The sequence below is a fragment of the Paramacrobiotus metropolitanus genome, unplaced genomic scaffold (genome assembly GCF_019649055.1).
Source record: "Paramacrobiotus metropolitanus isolate TYO unplaced genomic scaffold, Prichtersi_v1.0 Parri_scaffold0000012, whole genome shotgun sequence".
In the NCBI taxonomy this organism is placed as follows: Eukaryota; Metazoa; Tardigrada; class Eutardigrada; order Parachela; family Macrobiotidae; genus Paramacrobiotus; species Paramacrobiotus metropolitanus.
The window spans coordinates 207,209-222,883 of NW_026570232.1; the positions used below are offsets into that span (position 1 = coordinate 207,209).

General features: G+C 41.0%; 3 protein-coding genes across 10 annotated transcripts; 1 reads left to right on the top strand and 2 right to left on the bottom strand.

The window, feature by feature from the left end:
* Positions 1 to 412: 412 nt before the first annotated feature.
* LOC129583983 (uncharacterized) lies at positions 413 to 8,411 on the bottom strand. Its single transcript, XM_055476054.1, has 7 exons — positions 8,340 to 8,411; positions 6,883 to 6,980; positions 5,601 to 6,529; positions 4,675 to 4,873; positions 2,502 to 2,702; positions 1,987 to 2,109; positions 413 to 1,419 (listed from the first exon to the last, which is right to left on the bottom strand). The coding sequence occupies exons 2-7, from the start codon at positions 6,968 to 6,970 to the stop codon at positions 590 to 592; spliced, it is 2,370 nt and encodes a 789-aa protein (XP_055332029.1). The 5' UTR covers positions 6,971 to 6,980; positions 8,340 to 8,411; the 3' UTR covers positions 413 to 589.
* Positions 8,412 to 8,941: 530 nt separating this feature from the next.
* Positions 8,942 to 12,382, bottom strand: LOC129583915 (uncharacterized). 6 transcript variants are annotated; one of them, XM_055475962.1, is made up of 9 exons: positions 12,319 to 12,382; positions 11,780 to 11,870; positions 11,495 to 11,701; positions 11,090 to 11,393; positions 10,446 to 10,785; positions 10,085 to 10,386; positions 9,881 to 10,000; positions 9,612 to 9,800; positions 8,942 to 9,437 (listed from the first exon to the last, which is right to left on the bottom strand). In XM_055475962.1, the coding sequence occupies exons 3-9, from the start codon at positions 11,582 to 11,584 to the stop codon at positions 9,229 to 9,231; spliced, it is 1,554 nt and encodes a 517-aa protein (XP_055331937.1). In that variant the 5' UTR covers positions 11,585 to 11,701; positions 11,780 to 11,870; positions 12,319 to 12,382; the 3' UTR covers positions 8,942 to 9,228. The 6 variants fall into 6 exon arrangements, with proteins under 6 accessions (XP_055331937.1, XP_055331936.1, XP_055331934.1 ...); XM_055475961.1 differs by having other exon boundaries at positions 11,780 to 11,901; positions 12,319 to 12,335; XM_055475959.1 differs by having other exon boundaries at positions 11,495 to 11,870; positions 12,319 to 12,368.
* LOC129583916 (eukaryotic translation initiation factor 5-like) lies at positions 12,108 to 14,258 on the top strand. 3 transcript variants are annotated; one of them, XM_055475966.1, is made up of 6 exons: positions 12,108 to 12,301; positions 12,460 to 12,625; positions 12,751 to 13,004; positions 13,120 to 13,275; positions 13,351 to 13,518; positions 13,717 to 14,258. In XM_055475966.1, exons 3-6 carry the CDS (start codon positions 12,828 to 12,830, stop codon positions 14,185 to 14,187), a joined length of 972 nt encoding a protein of 323 aa, XP_055331941.1. In that variant the 5' UTR covers positions 12,108 to 12,301; positions 12,460 to 12,625; positions 12,751 to 12,827; the 3' UTR covers positions 14,188 to 14,258. The 3 variants fall into 3 exon arrangements, with proteins under 3 accessions (XP_055331941.1, XP_055331939.1, XP_055331942.1); XM_055475964.1 differs by lacking the exon at positions 12,108 to 12,301 and having other exon boundaries at positions 12,335 to 12,625; XM_055475967.1 differs by lacking the exon at positions 12,108 to 12,301 and having other exon boundaries at positions 12,335 to 12,625; positions 12,758 to 13,004.
* The last annotated feature ends 1,417 nt before the right edge of the window (positions 14,259 to 15,675 follow it).

A 15,675-nucleotide genomic window follows, 5' to 3' on the forward strand; every position in this document is an offset into this window, starting at 1 on the left:
GTTCGCTCACAGTACGCACTTGTCATTCCGGCAGTTATGCGTGATTGTCTTCAGCAGGCACAAAGGTTAATGCTGGCGAAATTTAACCAGATGTTACCTAAATGAGCAAATTTACTGCATATACATGAAGTAATTCAGTAAAATATATGAAGCAGATAGTAACATATTTGTGTCATCGTGGTCATGACTCTAGATTCTACCGTAGAAGTACTGCACCGTAACGTAGGTATATACTAGTACTGTATGCTTCTTTATAGCTACCAAATGCAGTTAGTGCTGTCCTTTGCAGTTTGCGCATATTGCACTTGCACGAATAAAAAATTTGTATTCAGGCAGGGTTGCGAATAATTTTATTTGTGTACACACAATAAAATTAATAGTAGTAAAACAGCTTGTAGGAAAAACGTTAGTTTAACATTTAAGTACCGCTAGGTTAACGGATGTGTGTCAATTTTAGCCGTTTCCTAACGTTAAGTTAACGTTTTTTTTGCAAGTTGTTTTACTCGGGCAATGTACTGAAAATTTTTATAATATGAACACTGAGATTGGGATCACGGAACACATCGCAAGCTGTGCTAATGCTCTGGAATTACCCCGTAAGCACAGGTCTACATGCTTGTTCTTCGTCTACACTGTCAAAAGAAACATTCCCAGACTGCAGCGGATTCGGCTGCGTGCTGCTTAGCTCTTTCAAGATTTCCTCGTACGCAGTGGCGAACACCTGGATGTCCAGCGTTTTAGCCGGCCACGTATTAACATGGTCTTCATCATCAATCGGGTCGGGAATAAAATCATCGTATTCTAGATCTTGGACATCGCCAGTTTCCGGTCGCGAAGATACCTGGGAATAACGCGATGATTTCGGACTGTCGGTAGTCCCGCCGTCGTTCAGCCTGTTAGCACGTTGCATATTAACGGCGTTGTGCAAAGCCGACTGTGGTGTTTCCCAAGGCGCTTTATCATCGCGAATAACATTGCCATTTATTCTACATCTTTCTGTTCCATACGAATTCGTCTGTACTGAATCTTTATTTTCGTTCACTTTGGAAAGAGAGTTCTGAACACCTCTCGCAGTGCTCACAAGTGGATTACAATTTGTTGATGCTGGAAATGTGCGCATTTCCACGGAAGCGTTGCGCTGATCATACTGGGTCACATTGACCATTACCGGTTTTGGACTGCGCCTATGTGGTTCATCGTCTTTAGAAATCAAGAGGTAGCGTGAATCTCTGTCGTTATCTTTTGATGAATTTCCAGGTTTTTTTCGTGGCGGATTGGGCAAACTGTGCAGACGGCAGATAGAAGGGTAGGCTGTCAGCATAAGCAAGAGGATCAAAAAGATTGATGCACTTATCACAACAGGAACAAAGTATTCGTCCCCTTCCAGAAAGCCGGATAGATCGCTTTTTTCCCGTGCATCTATAATGTGATGTGTGTTATTATAACAGCTAAATACAGATAGCATGGTTAATACATTACATCTTCCTCAGTCGATTATTTTAGTATGTACGCATTGTGCAGACCGATTAAACATGAATTTGCAAATTCTGCTGTGTACAAATGCCTACATTATGCGAGTTACAAGATTGTGATGACTGCATGTATAAAAAATTGTACTGTACTTAAAATGAGTATGATACCATTTTTTTTTACTTTTTTTGACCTCGCAGGCTGTATCTTTCACTGCTAATTGTAAGATTTTCAGCCATTCAATCACTCTCTACAGTATTTATTAAAATAAATGCATATTTATTAGATGATTACTTTATATTCAGAGGTTAGTGATTACCGAAGCACCACCATTATTAGAGAGCAACGTAGGTTAGTGAATACCCAAGCTACCACCAATAGCACAGAGCCGCTACGTGAGTGAACACGGTAAACGGGCCGCCGCGGTTCACAAATTGAATCTCGAATTAGGACATACTTTCCAAAAAAATAAGAACGTAGGAATATATGAATCTATTGACATTCGTGGTCACTTACAAAATCCCAGTATGCCAATGTTGGTGTATTCCACAATCGAATCTTTTACTGTTTCGCCATTCGGGTTGGAGTTTGGGAACCAAATCATTACGTTTGCAACTTGGGAATCATTAGCGGCATAATCTGAAAATAATGCAGTTTTCAGCTTTTGATATTTACGATAGCATGATATGACGCATCTATAATTTAAAGTAGAATATCGAAAACGAATGATTCGACTTTATTAGAAATACTAATACACAATGCTATAAAAAATTATATGTATTTGCTAGCTATAAAAAACATTTTTTTCCAAAACATAAACTAAACGAAAACACAGAGAATGTAGAAAGTAAAAACAAAACATATTAATAATAAAAACAGTGTATAAAAAGGTTTTGGCGATTCAGTTTGGTCAGCTTCGATACCGTATGTTCAACGTATTGTAATTACTTGTGTATTCAACTGTATTGCACGATTAGCATGTTATGAGCGCAGCCATACAATATTAAGCATTTGCAGTAACTTCCGCATACTTTTGCATCTGGGAACATGACATTCCATCGTTTCAAGGCCTTTCCCAGAGCAGAGATGTCCGTAAAAATCGTTTGTCCCGATCATGCATCTGCGGTACCGCATACGCACCGATATGTCTTCATGACCTTTACGGCAGGTTTGCGTACAAGGAGACCATGCACCCCATTCCGACCATTCTGCACGTTGACCCCAATTTCGTGCTGCAAACAGGGAACATGGAAAGCTATTTGCCGTGAGTTGCCAACCGGCAATCGTTCCTACATGTACAACTCGCGCCGTTAATAAAATATTATGTGCCAAAGAATCACTTTTTCAAATGGCTCGATTAATATTAATCGTTCGCCCTTGTTACCGTACTATGCACTGATTGTTTCACTTCATCGGTGGTAAAAATTAACGAAAACCTCATGTTGGTGGTTGTTTATGTGCGCTTGCATTTCAGATGCAATTTCGGAGTTGTTAACAAAAACACTGCTGCGCGATGAATACTACTACTTTGTTGTACGTTATATAACAATGTCATAAATTTTGAAATACAGCCTTTTAATTTGTGAAACAAAAAAGCAAAGACGGTGTCGGTGACGGTGGAAATGCAAGTAATGTGCCTACAGATCATCGTTTTTAGTTTTTACTGATGTTTAGAAGCATACTATATATTATACTATGCAATCGCGACGCCAGCATATGTACATTACACGTAATGCACAACATTGCATTTGTGCATAGTGCACGAGGGGATACAGTCTATAAATCATCTCTGAAATTAATATAGCGGATTAACGCTCGTATCATGGATGAAACGAGGTTTATCATCTAATGACATCGGCTTAATTTGAGAAGATGGAATGTTTTGATCCCGTTAATTATGCTAAAATCAATATCATAATTCATGGGGTCAGCGCCGAGAATGAGAAATTTGCCGGCGTGCGTGATGTGGTTGTCGCTAGGATTAGCTAATAATACCAAGCGACTATATAGAATACACACAACCAATACGTGTGTATCAAGATGCGAAATTGGGTGGATTTTAATGACACAATTCCGCTGGATTCCCTAGCACCTGCAGCTAATTTCCAGTCAATCAATTTATCCGCACTGCCGATGGCTTCTTTTATGTAAGATTCGTGACAGCGGCAGTATCCTGGCTATGCACGCACACTTTAGAAAATTCGCAAACTTAGAATGAACGTAATCTGCGTAAATCTCAAACAGAAAAGTAATAATTCCCAAACCTGAATAAAAATAGTAAAATTTTTAAACAATACCTGCAAATTAAGGTGGCACTGCACTTTTATATATGCGAAATAGCGCAATGTATAGAACGAAGCGGTCAATCATACACGTACTCATAATATTACTAAACCTTAAGGTATTTCATCGACTGGCTTGACGTCACGCTATGTGACACGCAATGTGCAACGCAGTGGGCAACCCCTGCGGGTTCTGTGTTTTTCAAAACTTTCAAATTAGTACAATCCGTTCATACTATGGCTCAAAAAATGCAGAAAATAAATCTAAGTTTGTAAACTAAAACTGACAAGTGAAACGTTGTCAAGCAAACGAAAACTTTATGATTTTCATTAGCATAGAGGTCTATGAGGTGGTTTGCCAGTCCAGAGACCTCCATGCTAAACGAAAATCCTTGGTTCTTGATCTGTGATCAAACGAAGCGACCACAACCTGATCAGTCAACGAAAACGAAACAATTAAAATTTAACCAATCAATGAAAACGGTCAAACAATTCCGATTTGATCAAAACAAGTGCTCTTTGTTTAGCGTAGAAGGCTAAGGCAGACTGCCTCATAGACCTCTATGGTAAACAAGAATTGCGTTAATCGTAAATTTTTCGTTTGTATAGCAACTTTTTGCTTACCAACTTTCACTTTCCAAACTTCAAATTTTTTTCCGCATTTTTTGAGCCATAGTACGAAGGGATTGTACTAATTTGAAAGTTTCGAGAAACACAGAACCCGCAGGGGTTGCCCAATGCGTCTCACTGTGCGTGTTCTCTACCATGACGTCATCGTACAAGGTGCATGCTCGATTGAATACCTGTTAGTTTAGTAATATTATGACGTACTATATGAGGTTCAATATTAAGCAATTGCTAGCACGACAGGTCATGATGTAGTAAAATATTTATGAGATATTTTACGATGTCGGGAGTCTACCTCGTTCCTCTGCAGGGGCCGGCACAGGAAAGCATTGACGTGTTTCCGGTAATTCATTGGACTGGCCGTCCCTGGAGATGGTTGTGTATACGAAGCAGAATCCCACCGCATCCGCTCGATGGGAGGAAAAAATATGGCACGGAAAGTGAAAACTGGCAAAACGCGGTCGCGACCGAATCGACTTTTCCATCAAGTAGACCTATAATAAAGTTAACATGAAAACTTTGTCTGTTTGGCTTAATTAAGTGTTTGGTAACAACGCCAACAATGGACCATTGCCGATCGATCACGTTACACTAATGGCGCTTATTAACGTAGTCCAGTTGAAGGGATGCAATATCCGGAAATTCTATACCCCTTTCAGCTGGCTATTTATCGTTACGTAAAGCGTAAATCGCAGTAATGAGACATGTTATCACATACAAATGACACATGTACAACTCATAGAAAAGTAAAAAGATTCTGTGGTCTGGATGCTTTATCTGCGAAATCAGATTGTAAATTATTATGCATTTTTCGCATTATTCTTTAGGGTATCCAAGAAAAATTAAACGAATGTGGTCATCAAAACCAAATAATGCAGTACAGTATTCGACATTTGTGATGAATAAAAAAATTTACGAGTACTTAAAAGTGATCATTTTATAATAACCATGGCGGATTGTAACAAACAAAGAAACAATGTATTTAATCGTTTACTCAAGCAAATGCTACGTCGTGGTATTTAATTTAGGCCAGTATTAACCGGTAAGTTTTACACTTTTACCTATTTTTTGTTTCCTTTACAACCACTACGAGTAGGATACCGAATCGACGCTGTACTTTAATTAATCAATTGGGAAACATGAGCGGTTTCAGCGCATAAATTACAGTAACCATAGCATTGTATTCAATCAGCTGACCAGTGTTGTTAGTTGCACTCGTACCTGTTGGAAATTATTAATATCGATCCCTTTGTATGTCGAGCTGTATAATGAGCCTCGCCTGATCTGGTACAAGCGGAGCCTGTCATTGCCGAGGCACTGCGGAGCTTTATACGCCACTCTGACACCGCCGCTGTCCTCGGCCTTGGCTGTGCTGTTGATGCAGCGGCTAATGTGTTCGGCCATTACATGGAGGGAATAATCAGAAAGCCGTCGGGAAGCATTAATACTCGGACTCCTATCCAGAATAATCTTCCGTCCCTGCACAGTCAGGGATAAACTTGTATAATAACTCCCTGGGCGATCGAAAAACTGGCAGGGAAACTGTAGAGATGAGTTGATGGGGCTGCGGATGGTGCCGAATGGCCAGACTAAACGGCGGGAGGTGACCACCTCCGTGGCCCGGTTGCCTGCTGGCCTGGTATAATGCAGGTTCACGGACACACTGATATTGGCCGGTTCCTGTTGCGGGCAGGCGGTTTGTGAGTAGAGCGACACGTTGGCGATCAGTGCCTGGGACGATGTGCGGATATCGCGCGTTGATAAAAACCATTTAATGGACTCCAGCCAGCGGACCTCAATGGGATGGGAAACCATTTCCGGTGCACCGCTGCTGACCCGTGGCACAGCCTTTCCGGTTGGGAAAATGTGAAAGGCATACACACCGGGCGCCAGGAATGTTGTGCAGGGAATTTCGATTGTTCCCCATGGATTTTTAGATGAGAAATACAATGGCTCAGAATAAACGGTTGCATTGTCTGATAGATTTATCAAATCACCCCTGTAGTCACCGTACATAAAGTTTTTTGCCAGTTTGAAAGAAAGACGGAGGTTTCCGCTGAGATAGTAATAAAGAGATGGTATCTCCAGTTCAATCGCATTTGGTGACCTCTCTGTTGCAACCGCCTGTTCCGTTGGCGCTACGGAATACACTGCAAAAAGTCAGAAAGCAAGTAATCGTTTAGAATAACGCACTGCAGAGCGTGTTTTTTCAAGGAATACTTTGCAGCTGTTTTGTTGCAAGATTAAATGAAAGTGTGTGTACGAGAAATTTCAAAAACATTAAAAACGCATTTTAAACGTATCGGTTAATTGCGTGTAAGGAATAGCTATAGTGTGAAAATTTCTGTTGATATATAAAAGCGGTTATAACTATGGAGAAAAGGCTTTCTACGCTAACTATAAATTGTTAGGTTTCAGTTAATCTTGAAAAACATAGAACTATATATATAGATTGGTGCTAAACGTAAATCACTCTGCAGTTTGCATTGTAATTTGTACGTACCATTTTCTGCATATGTGACGTAACCGCCGATATGGACGGAAGTAATCAGATAAACACAGATGACATTATACATCATCTCTGGAGACATCCGGAAACACCTAACCGGGTAAGCTTCGAATCTCGTGTTTTAAGGGACAACGACAACCGACCGGACACGGTTCACGTTCCACACAAACATTAATATATCGGCCAACGCGAAACATTAATATTTATTCCCATTGTGAAACATTAATATTTATTCCCATTCCTATCATTGACTGCATGCATCTGAACACGAAAACAACTTATATCACCTTTTGCAAAACTGCATTGCGCCACATCATAATTCTAAAACATTCCAAAAAATAAACGAACCGGCATTTTAGGACGACATAAATACGCGATTTTGAGATACTAGTACAGTACACTATAATTGTGGTCAAAGTGATACTCCCAGTGAAAGATTACATGATGAGTTCATGATCTGCTGCGTATGCAAACCGGCGAATTACGTTCAAACAAGTAACGACTATACGGGCACTTTATCCTGGCTAGTCCAATAGCAACAGGGCAGTGAAATGTAATCAATGGGGTTTCGTGGATACTCTTGACAGGAGACTAAACATCCGGTTAAAACATCGTTTGTCATGTATATAGACTACGGATATATTTGCAATTGGAGGGAACCGGCTGTGGATTGGGATTGGGCCATATTCCATAATATGGATACAGTATAAATGTATTCTGCATTGCTGTTCATCACGATATCAGAACTATCTCATGATCACCCCAACCTTATTGCGAAAGCTACAGCATACAATAAACGATAAAATACAATAAACATAAAATTTATCGTGCAGCTACAATCAATACTAGTGCGAAAAAAAATGTTGAGGCGAACGGGCATCGGCGGTACAATTCATGCCATTCGCGTTTTGCTCATTGCATGAGATTTTACATGTACAAGTAGTACTTGTACATGGGCAATATACAGTGTATCTACAAGTATAATTACTTACCGCAACAGATACAGCAGCTTTGTTGATTGCCTGATTAAAAAATTTGGTTGAAATACTGAGCTGCTGTTGATAAAAATAAAATCAGCTGTTCAAAATAGTTATGAGCATTCAATGGAAATAATACCAATGCCAAGTGTTGCAACTTACCATTAGGATAACGCTACAGAAAACAATAATTCGTAAAATTGTTATTTTATAACTTAGTTATAAAGTGAGGGCAAATCTGAATTTGATAAGTTGGTTAACTACAGAGTAGGCATAGGCATACGAGAAGTGCGTATAAAAAATGTTACCAAATATGGTGAACTACCGCACTTAACTATTGGCCCTGACCATTAAAAGATTAGCTCACCGGATTTACATAATAAAAGTATTACATATTAAGAGTAATTTAAAACCGGCTATCACACAGTTTTCTCAAACTACTATAGTTATCTTGAATCTGTGATTCTGACTTACCTTGCAGAGAATGTTGTACTGTAGTAGTTCTGTGCTTTCTGAATGTCACTCCACTGCAGGATCGTGAAAACGATCCCATTCTACAACACTTGACACAATAAACTATTTTAAACATTCCTGGATTATTTGTATAAGAGTCCATAAAGGAATTCCGTCGAACACGCTTTTTGTCCAGATCTCGCTGATACAGCATATCTGTGTCACGACAACAATAACTTGATCGAAGCCGGTAAATATGCTTAGAGTGGCGTACAGAACTTGGGTAACTCAATAATTACGAGTATTATGAAAAGAAATTCTTTGAGCACTTTATTATACTGCTTACATGCTGCGCAACCCCAACCATTGCCAGTACTTTTAAAAGTTACGATAACTTAAAATTTCAGTACGATATCCACTGCAACAATTTTTTGTTGTCTAATCGTTCATTTTAATGCACTGAATACATGAAGCTGAAGAATGCCAAATATGGCGACATTTCGGCTCCACACTCTTCTTTCTTGCGTTACACACAGTCGCAGACATCTGTAATTTGCAGATCCGGTAATTCATAACCAAAAATGGTGTGCAGTATGCACTTACAAAATTTGCATACAAAAATGGCATTTTTCCCGTTTATTCAACTAATACCATCGTCATTTTTAAACTAATAACGAAACAAATGTGGCAGAGTACAAAAAACACAAGATCTCTCTTAACAACAACCAGAACTGGACGACTAAACAACAAATCTTTTCTACAACTTCTGATTCGGTACATATTAACCTCAAAGTTCTTCAAACAATTAAAGTTTTAAACGATACAATTTTGCAAATGAAACAGGCTTCAACCATATTGAAACCAAAAAATTAACCACTCAGAAAGAAACAGTTCTCTCAAAACGAAGCCTTCATCGCACGGAACGATTGAGCACATCACCAACCAACTCAATGAATGAATACCAAGCTCCATCTTTTCGGACATGAATTTCCACATGGTTGACAAAGCCGTCCTTGCCGTGAGAGACCACTCTGAGGTTATATCTCGGCTGCGACTGTAGAGAGTTAACCACTTTTTGTTGTTCTCTGTTGCTGATGCCAGTGGTCTCTGCAGCATAACCTGTACCACAAACAAAACAGTTTAAGCTGAGTGTTGAACGTTGAAGGAATAGCTGCATGAGCTGTTCCAACATCAACATTTCCGAAAAGACCAATTCAGTAATCCACTCTCATAACGTAATTTTCGTTTACAAAACCCTGCTCACTAATTGACCTCTCAAAGTTTTCGGCTCACCTTTCAGAGAACACAGAACGATGCTACATGGCTCCAGGTAAGCTTCCGCCAAAGGTCGCAGATCCTTAAGAGGTGCATTAATCGTCTGGCCAAATCGAGTTCCATCCAACAGCAAAATCGATCTCCAGTTGTGCACCTCTTTATCGATATCCGGGCGGCGCTGCCCGACCACCAAAGCACGCTGGCATGCTGCAGCCCAAAAAAGGTCAAACAAGGCTTCTTTGCAGTAATTTGGAAGAGTCAGGTGTTAAAGTATTTCACCGACTCACTCTGTTTGTCAATGTCCCAGTGGCACACAAGTTCCTGGTATTCAGGATCGTAATCGCTCTCGTATTCCTTGGCATGCCAGTATTTCTGCATATTGCGTTGTAGTCGCTGGTGCTCCTCGACTGTAGACATAGTACATATGCGTTTAACATTATAAACTGGTTAGAGAGCATATCGCACAACTCTGCTTCACTACCGCCACTCACCCCGACAAACAAGGGGATTGGACATCAGTATTAAACTGGGACTAAACATATACACCAAATCCATGGACAGCTGGATATTCATAGGCAGTTCACAAATTCCAGCATCCACGATAGTCAACTGTCTCGGGTAATCGAAGCGCAGCGGCTGGCGTTCCTCCCTGTACTGACGAGGAGGTGGCTGGTTGAAGGAAGTCCGCGCACTGTGGAAACTGGCTTGCAAAGTATTCTCATCACGCTCCAATGCTGCTTCTCGTCGCGCTTGCTTCTCCAGGCTTTTCACGCGGTCTGCGACAAAAAACGGTCTAAAAGCAAAAAAATGGTAACTTAAGAATATGGTAAATTCCGTGCGGTACAACATTACCGCCCATGATCAGGACTTTCCGTGGCAGACAGAACAGGAGACAAAGGCCAGTCGTGCAACTGCTGCAAGCTCTCTTCTGCGCCGCGCATCGGGGTCCCGTGGGCGACCGTCTCGAAGGGTTGCTGATCCTGTACGGTCAGTACGTTGTGCTGAATAGTGGTGCTGGTCACCGATGACATACGCTGCAGACCATTGCTGCGCATGCGGTTGAGCGTGGCCAGATCAAAATTTCCAACAATGTGGTACTCTTTCCCGCGTTTAACGTACACCTCCTCAACAGCCGGCGCACTAGGCTGCGGATGAGGATCCGACGGAAGAGCGCGGGTGGATAGCTGATTGGCTGCAATAGTAAGGTTTTTAGATGGATCATGGCTGTCTTAATACAGGGGCAATTAGCAAGGAAAAAAATAAAGAATAAAATGACAACATCTTCACACAGTGTAGCACTGTGCAGATAGATCCCTTGATTTATATCCTTGCAATATCTTATTAGCACCTTGCAATGTGCATCTGGAAGATCTAACGCGGCAAAGGCTGATTGACACGATTACGGACAACCGCAAGCACAAACTTGGGTCCATGGCGCTGGTTTTACTGCACAATCCAAACTAACTGCGGAAGAAATAATAAAATTGAGAATTTACCTCGATTTCCATAGTTCGTCTGTGCAAAAGCGTCCGTATAGTGCGCCGTATGCGGTTCTCCGATCAGCGATGTCTGCACGCAAGTGGTGGCGACCGCGGTGCGACGGCGATAATCCGTTGTGTCGGGAATTTCGCGGAACGGTGCTGCCACTGGGAACCGGAACGGATTACTAGCATGGTTCGGCATTCTGTCGTCCACTTCCACATTTCTCGAATGTGGCTGCAACGCATGATTTCCCCATCCACCGCCAGCCACTTGGCCACCGAGATCCGCCGTGGGAGGCGGGCTGAAGAAGATTTCGTTCTGGAAAACGGTGGAACGAGTGCTTTTGCTGCCGCTAATCATTTTCGGATTTCCCAGCGAAAGTCGCAAAACTGCCAAAAAATTTAAGAAAACTTCAGTACCTCAGAGTCTGCCGGAGGAGCAGTAGCTTCGGTGCCAGAACGATGCGCTGCACCGAATCGTCGTCGTGGCCGCGGTTCACGAGGATTCATTATTGCTGATTGTGCGAAAATCCCCGCAATGGGCTGTATTTCACTCTTCCAGGATCTCTCGCACAATAGATGAGCAACGCAACAAACCTTCCACTGATCTCAGTGGATAACAAGGATCTAAAAATTTCCAACTGCAACGTCACCGAGACAAACAAATTATAAAATCATTCAGGAGCTTTAAAAACGAAAACATACTCGTATCTGTAGCTGCGTAAAGCAGCTGTACAGCGAGATCGAACTCGTTGGTGCAGGCATTCACTTCGACTTGGAACAGTTCAGATGGATCCTAGCGAAGAAAATTTCTTACGACCTGGCACCTGCAAGCCGTTTCAATGGGTTGCCGCTTGTATAAAAACCGACCGCCATCGGCCGTAAAAACACTAGGCCATATTGAAGACCCGCCCATGGGACGGCATGCGTCACTTTGTACGAAAACTGTTTGTTTGTTACGATTTGCGACCCCTGGGTTCAGCATTCTGTTATGTGTTTATTTTTGCTCTGTTATATTGCTACGTTTATTTAGATATTTTAATCATAGAAACGATTGGAATTGTGAAGAAACGTTCGAAAGGGCTGAAATAATTATTTTAAAATAGAATAACCTTGCGGCGCAGACCGTCGTTAATATATATATGTCACGCTATTTTTGTACTTTGTACTACACCGAAACTCGACCAACCAGTGTGCACTGTGGACTTGCAGCATCTCACAATTACGGTATTACAGTGCAGTACCTGAGTACGGTAATCGATCGAGTTTTCATTTTTCCCAGTAAAATTGCTTGGCTTCCACTTTCCGTAATACATAATCTATAACAGAAACCAGATTTTTGAGATCTTCTCCATTGTTCCCTACTGGTTACTGTTTTACTTTAGCATCGTGCAACGATTCATGGAAGTATTTGCAAGCCTGTACAGATAGCCGTACTTGATACGTCCCATCTTTCCGTTCCACGCTCCCCTTGGCCAGCAAGTGCCAAGCACTATATAATCATTATAATGGAATAGATTTATCTTTTTGTGATAGCCTAACAAGTGACAGGTAACGTTCTCTTCCATTAACGGGTTTTGGAATCAGTTAAGGTTCAAGCAGACGCTGCAAGTTTGAATAAACCGTAATTTGGTGGTGTAATTTTCATGGTTGCACATGGAACTGGATCTGTTTAGATTTTAGAACACGAATTCGAATTGTCTGAACCTGGGGAGCACTGCCACTGGAGATAAGTTCTCTTGAAGTCACAACCATGGAAACCTCTCAAGGCCCTTCCAAGAATGCAGACGCATTCAACAGTACTTTATTAATCGAAAATGCTCGTCACGACCGCGAGAAGGTGACCAACGGAATCAAGAATCTGACTACCAACGATGATTTGGACAAGACGGAAGATGAGCGTTTAGATTTGTTCTACGAATTTGTCAAGGTTGGTGTTGTAAATTTAAATTAAGAAGAGTGAAAGTAGCAGTTTAATTTATTCTACTTTACATACTTGAATTGTGCATTAATTAAGCAACTGACCTATTTTGTGCCACTTACAGAAGCGAAAACAAGGTTCCCAAGTGGATGATAAAGAAATCTTGATGGAAGCCGAACGCTTGGAAGTGAAAGAGAAAGCCCCGCTTATTTTGGCTCGAGTGCTTTTGGATACGAACATGTTGAAACAAATTAAGGATTATCGCAAAGTGTTTCTTCGTGTACGTCAACTCTTGGACGTCACCGCTCAATGTCTTACCGTAATTATAATTTTATGTCGTTGTATTTTCTTATAGTTCACTGCGGGAAATCAGCGTGCGCAAAAATACTTTCTTGGAGGAGTGGAGCATATTGTCGGAGTGGCACATAAGTCAGAGTTAATGCCAAAAGCTGCAGTATTATTTATGGAATTATACAATCAAGATATTCTGGAGGGAGAGGTTCTGATGGACTGGTGTGATAAGGTAATTAAATTGTTTGCATACAAAATCCGAATGTTATTTATTGCCTTGTTAGTTTCTGTTTTCAAGTTCCAATTGGAAAATTTGCGCATATTATTTCTCTGGTTGACTTATTTTATTTCGATGGCTCATGGCGAGAGTGATGCCTGCAAACAATCACGAAGGACAAATTTAGTTAATGAGAATTAATCTGCTTTGCAGCCAACAAGGAAATATGTTGCCAAATCGATTGCTGAAGAGATCCGCAAGGAAGTTTTTCCTTTTACGCTGTCCCTAAAAAAAGCAGAGACGAAAAGATCTGGCGGAAACGATCATAACCCACAATCATCGTCATCGGTGAAAAAGCCTGACGGAGAAATAAAAGGTGTGGATACTAGTTGTGGCAGTTCGACCGCAGCAGCTGGCTCAGCACCAGAATGCAGTACGGCCATATCCGTGCAGCCAATGCCAGTCAGCCAGCCACATAGTCTTTTAAAAAGGCTGACCGATGGTAGCCTAGGGTTTGAATCTTTTGAAGATTTTGTTTTATACAGCTGTCCGAGTAATACGAACGACAGTCTCAGTAGGAGTACGTGTTTTGAATGGTTTTTGGAAGAATGTGCAGGTTGGTTACTTCTTTTACTAATAATTGGTTTATTTGGGGTAATTGGTTACCTTTTGTTTGGAGTGTAACCTTCTGGTGTTTTTCCTTTTCCGTGTTGAACAACGATGCACCTTCGCAGTCTTCATAAAGATCATCACGATAGCCCTGAACATTTAAGCTGCTCTTCGTCGACATAGTCCGGTTTTGCAAATTGTTGTTAGTTGTATTGGGAACATTCCACAAACGTTAATACGGAACCCGATACTTTTCTAATATCACCAGAAATTAGCGCGTGAACACTATTACATTAATCTCGATTATCGTGGGCATTAAGAAGACGATGGAAATGTTTTGTAACAAATTTCTAAACTCGCTCGAAACTCTATCGAAAAAGGACAGGACTTTAATACTGGACTATGTGATGTTTCCGTTCACACACACTGCGCGTTCACACTCACATCGCAACCGGAGGCATGGACGAATCGCTCAATACCAATTCTCACTTGCACTACTTAGGTGCAGCCTTCCATCATAGGATGAACACATCCTGTACTGTGTTCTTGCAGACAGCAATCTTCCTGTGCAGAAACTAACAGCATTCAACGAGTTCTTAAAAGTGAATTCTGAAGAAGTGCGGGAAGTGTATGAATACGTTTGCCAGATTGTGCAGAACACCGGCAATCCGGAAGTTGGTGCGAATGCGACAGCTGCAGTACCGGGTGGCTGAACAAAATGTTGGTCTGATTTACCCGGGTGTGCTGGATCCGTCCAATATTTGATTTACGTTATCTTAGTCTCATTCGAAAGAGCAATCTTTTAACATAAAAAAATGAACCAAGACAATATTATTCTTAGGCTGAACTTGTTTTTCCTTAGGTTGAACTTTTTTATGAATTGTTTCGAAAAACTCAGTGAGTTTGGAAGATGTCCTGGAAGCGAAAGTTTGAAATTAGCCATTTCCGAACTAAAATTTCTGCTTTTTAACTAAGGACATAAATGATTACTGTATCTCACATTGCTGTTTTCGATAGAGGGATTAATTCTTGTTGTTTTTGCTGTTACGAACAGCAGTATTCTAGCAACCGTGTTTGGCCGGTATACCGAATAACAGAAAGTCCGCTCGAGTAATTCACGTGAAATCCGCAAGTACGGTTTTTGAAAGCAAATTTCTGACCAACACCTTAAATCAATCAATCTAAACTGTTTCAATCTTGTTTGTGCAAGGGCGATGTGTTAGCTAAATTAAAATGTCGAACCGGATTTTTATATGCAACCTGTCATGCAGCCAGAAATTTTAACAAAAAACACTCAAAAATCAAATGAAAAGGGCGTTTTTTGGAATAGTCCCAAAGTGGGCAGACTGCATAACTCGCAAAGCGAAAGCAGTATGTCCACAGATGCCTTCCTATTAAAACGTGATTTATTCCTCTGTTCAAAACATACGAAAATATTCAAATTGTCCATACGTGAAAGAAATGTCACGAGATTATATGTTTTGCAACCTGGAACGCGAAAATTTTTCACACGATTTTAATTGGCAGCGTTGCAAACGAGTTCGACATAATTTTTTCCAAAAT

What these genes read in the sequence shown, in the direction of transcription:
- LOC129583916 (XM_055475966.1), top strand. Translation starts at nt 12,828, where the DNA reads ATGGAAACCTCTCAAGGCCCTTCCAAGAATGCAGACGCATTCAACAGT. An exon ending in ATCGCAAAGTGTTTCTTCGT is followed by an intron (nt 13,276 to 13,350) that starts GTACGTCAACTC and finishes ATTTTCTTATAG; the next exon opens with TTCACTGCGGGAAATCAGCG. An exon ending in TGATGGACTGGTGTGATAAG is followed by an intron (nt 13,519 to 13,716) that starts GTAATTAAATTG and finishes TCTGCTTTGCAG; the next exon opens with CCAACAAGGAAATATGTTGC.
- LOC129583915 (XM_055475962.1), bottom strand. Translation starts at nt 11,584, where the DNA reads ATGAATCCTCGTGAACCGCGGCCACGACGACGATTCGGTGCAGCGCAT. An exon ending in GACGAACTATGGAAATCGAG is followed by an intron (nt 10,786 to 11,089) that starts GTAAATTCTCAA and finishes TTACTATTGCAG; the next exon opens with CCAATCAGCTATCCACCCGC. An exon ending in GAAAGTCCTGATCATGGGCG is followed by an intron (nt 10,387 to 10,445) that starts GTAATGTTGTAC and finishes TTTTGCTTTTAG; the next exon opens with ACCGTTTTTTGTCGCAGACC.
- LOC129583983 (XM_055476054.1), bottom strand. Translation starts at nt 6,970, where the DNA reads ATGTCTCCAGAGATGATGTATAATGTCATCTGTGTTTATCTGATTACT. An exon ending in GGCCCCTGCAGAGGAACGAG is followed by an intron (nt 2,703 to 4,674) that starts GTAGACTCCCGA and finishes CCCTGTTTGCAG; the next exon opens with CACGAAATTGGGGTCAACGT. An exon ending in CATTGGCATACTGGGATTTT is followed by an intron (nt 1,420 to 1,986) that starts GTAAGTGACCAC and finishes ATCACATTATAG; the next exon opens with ATGCACGGGAAAAAAGCGAT.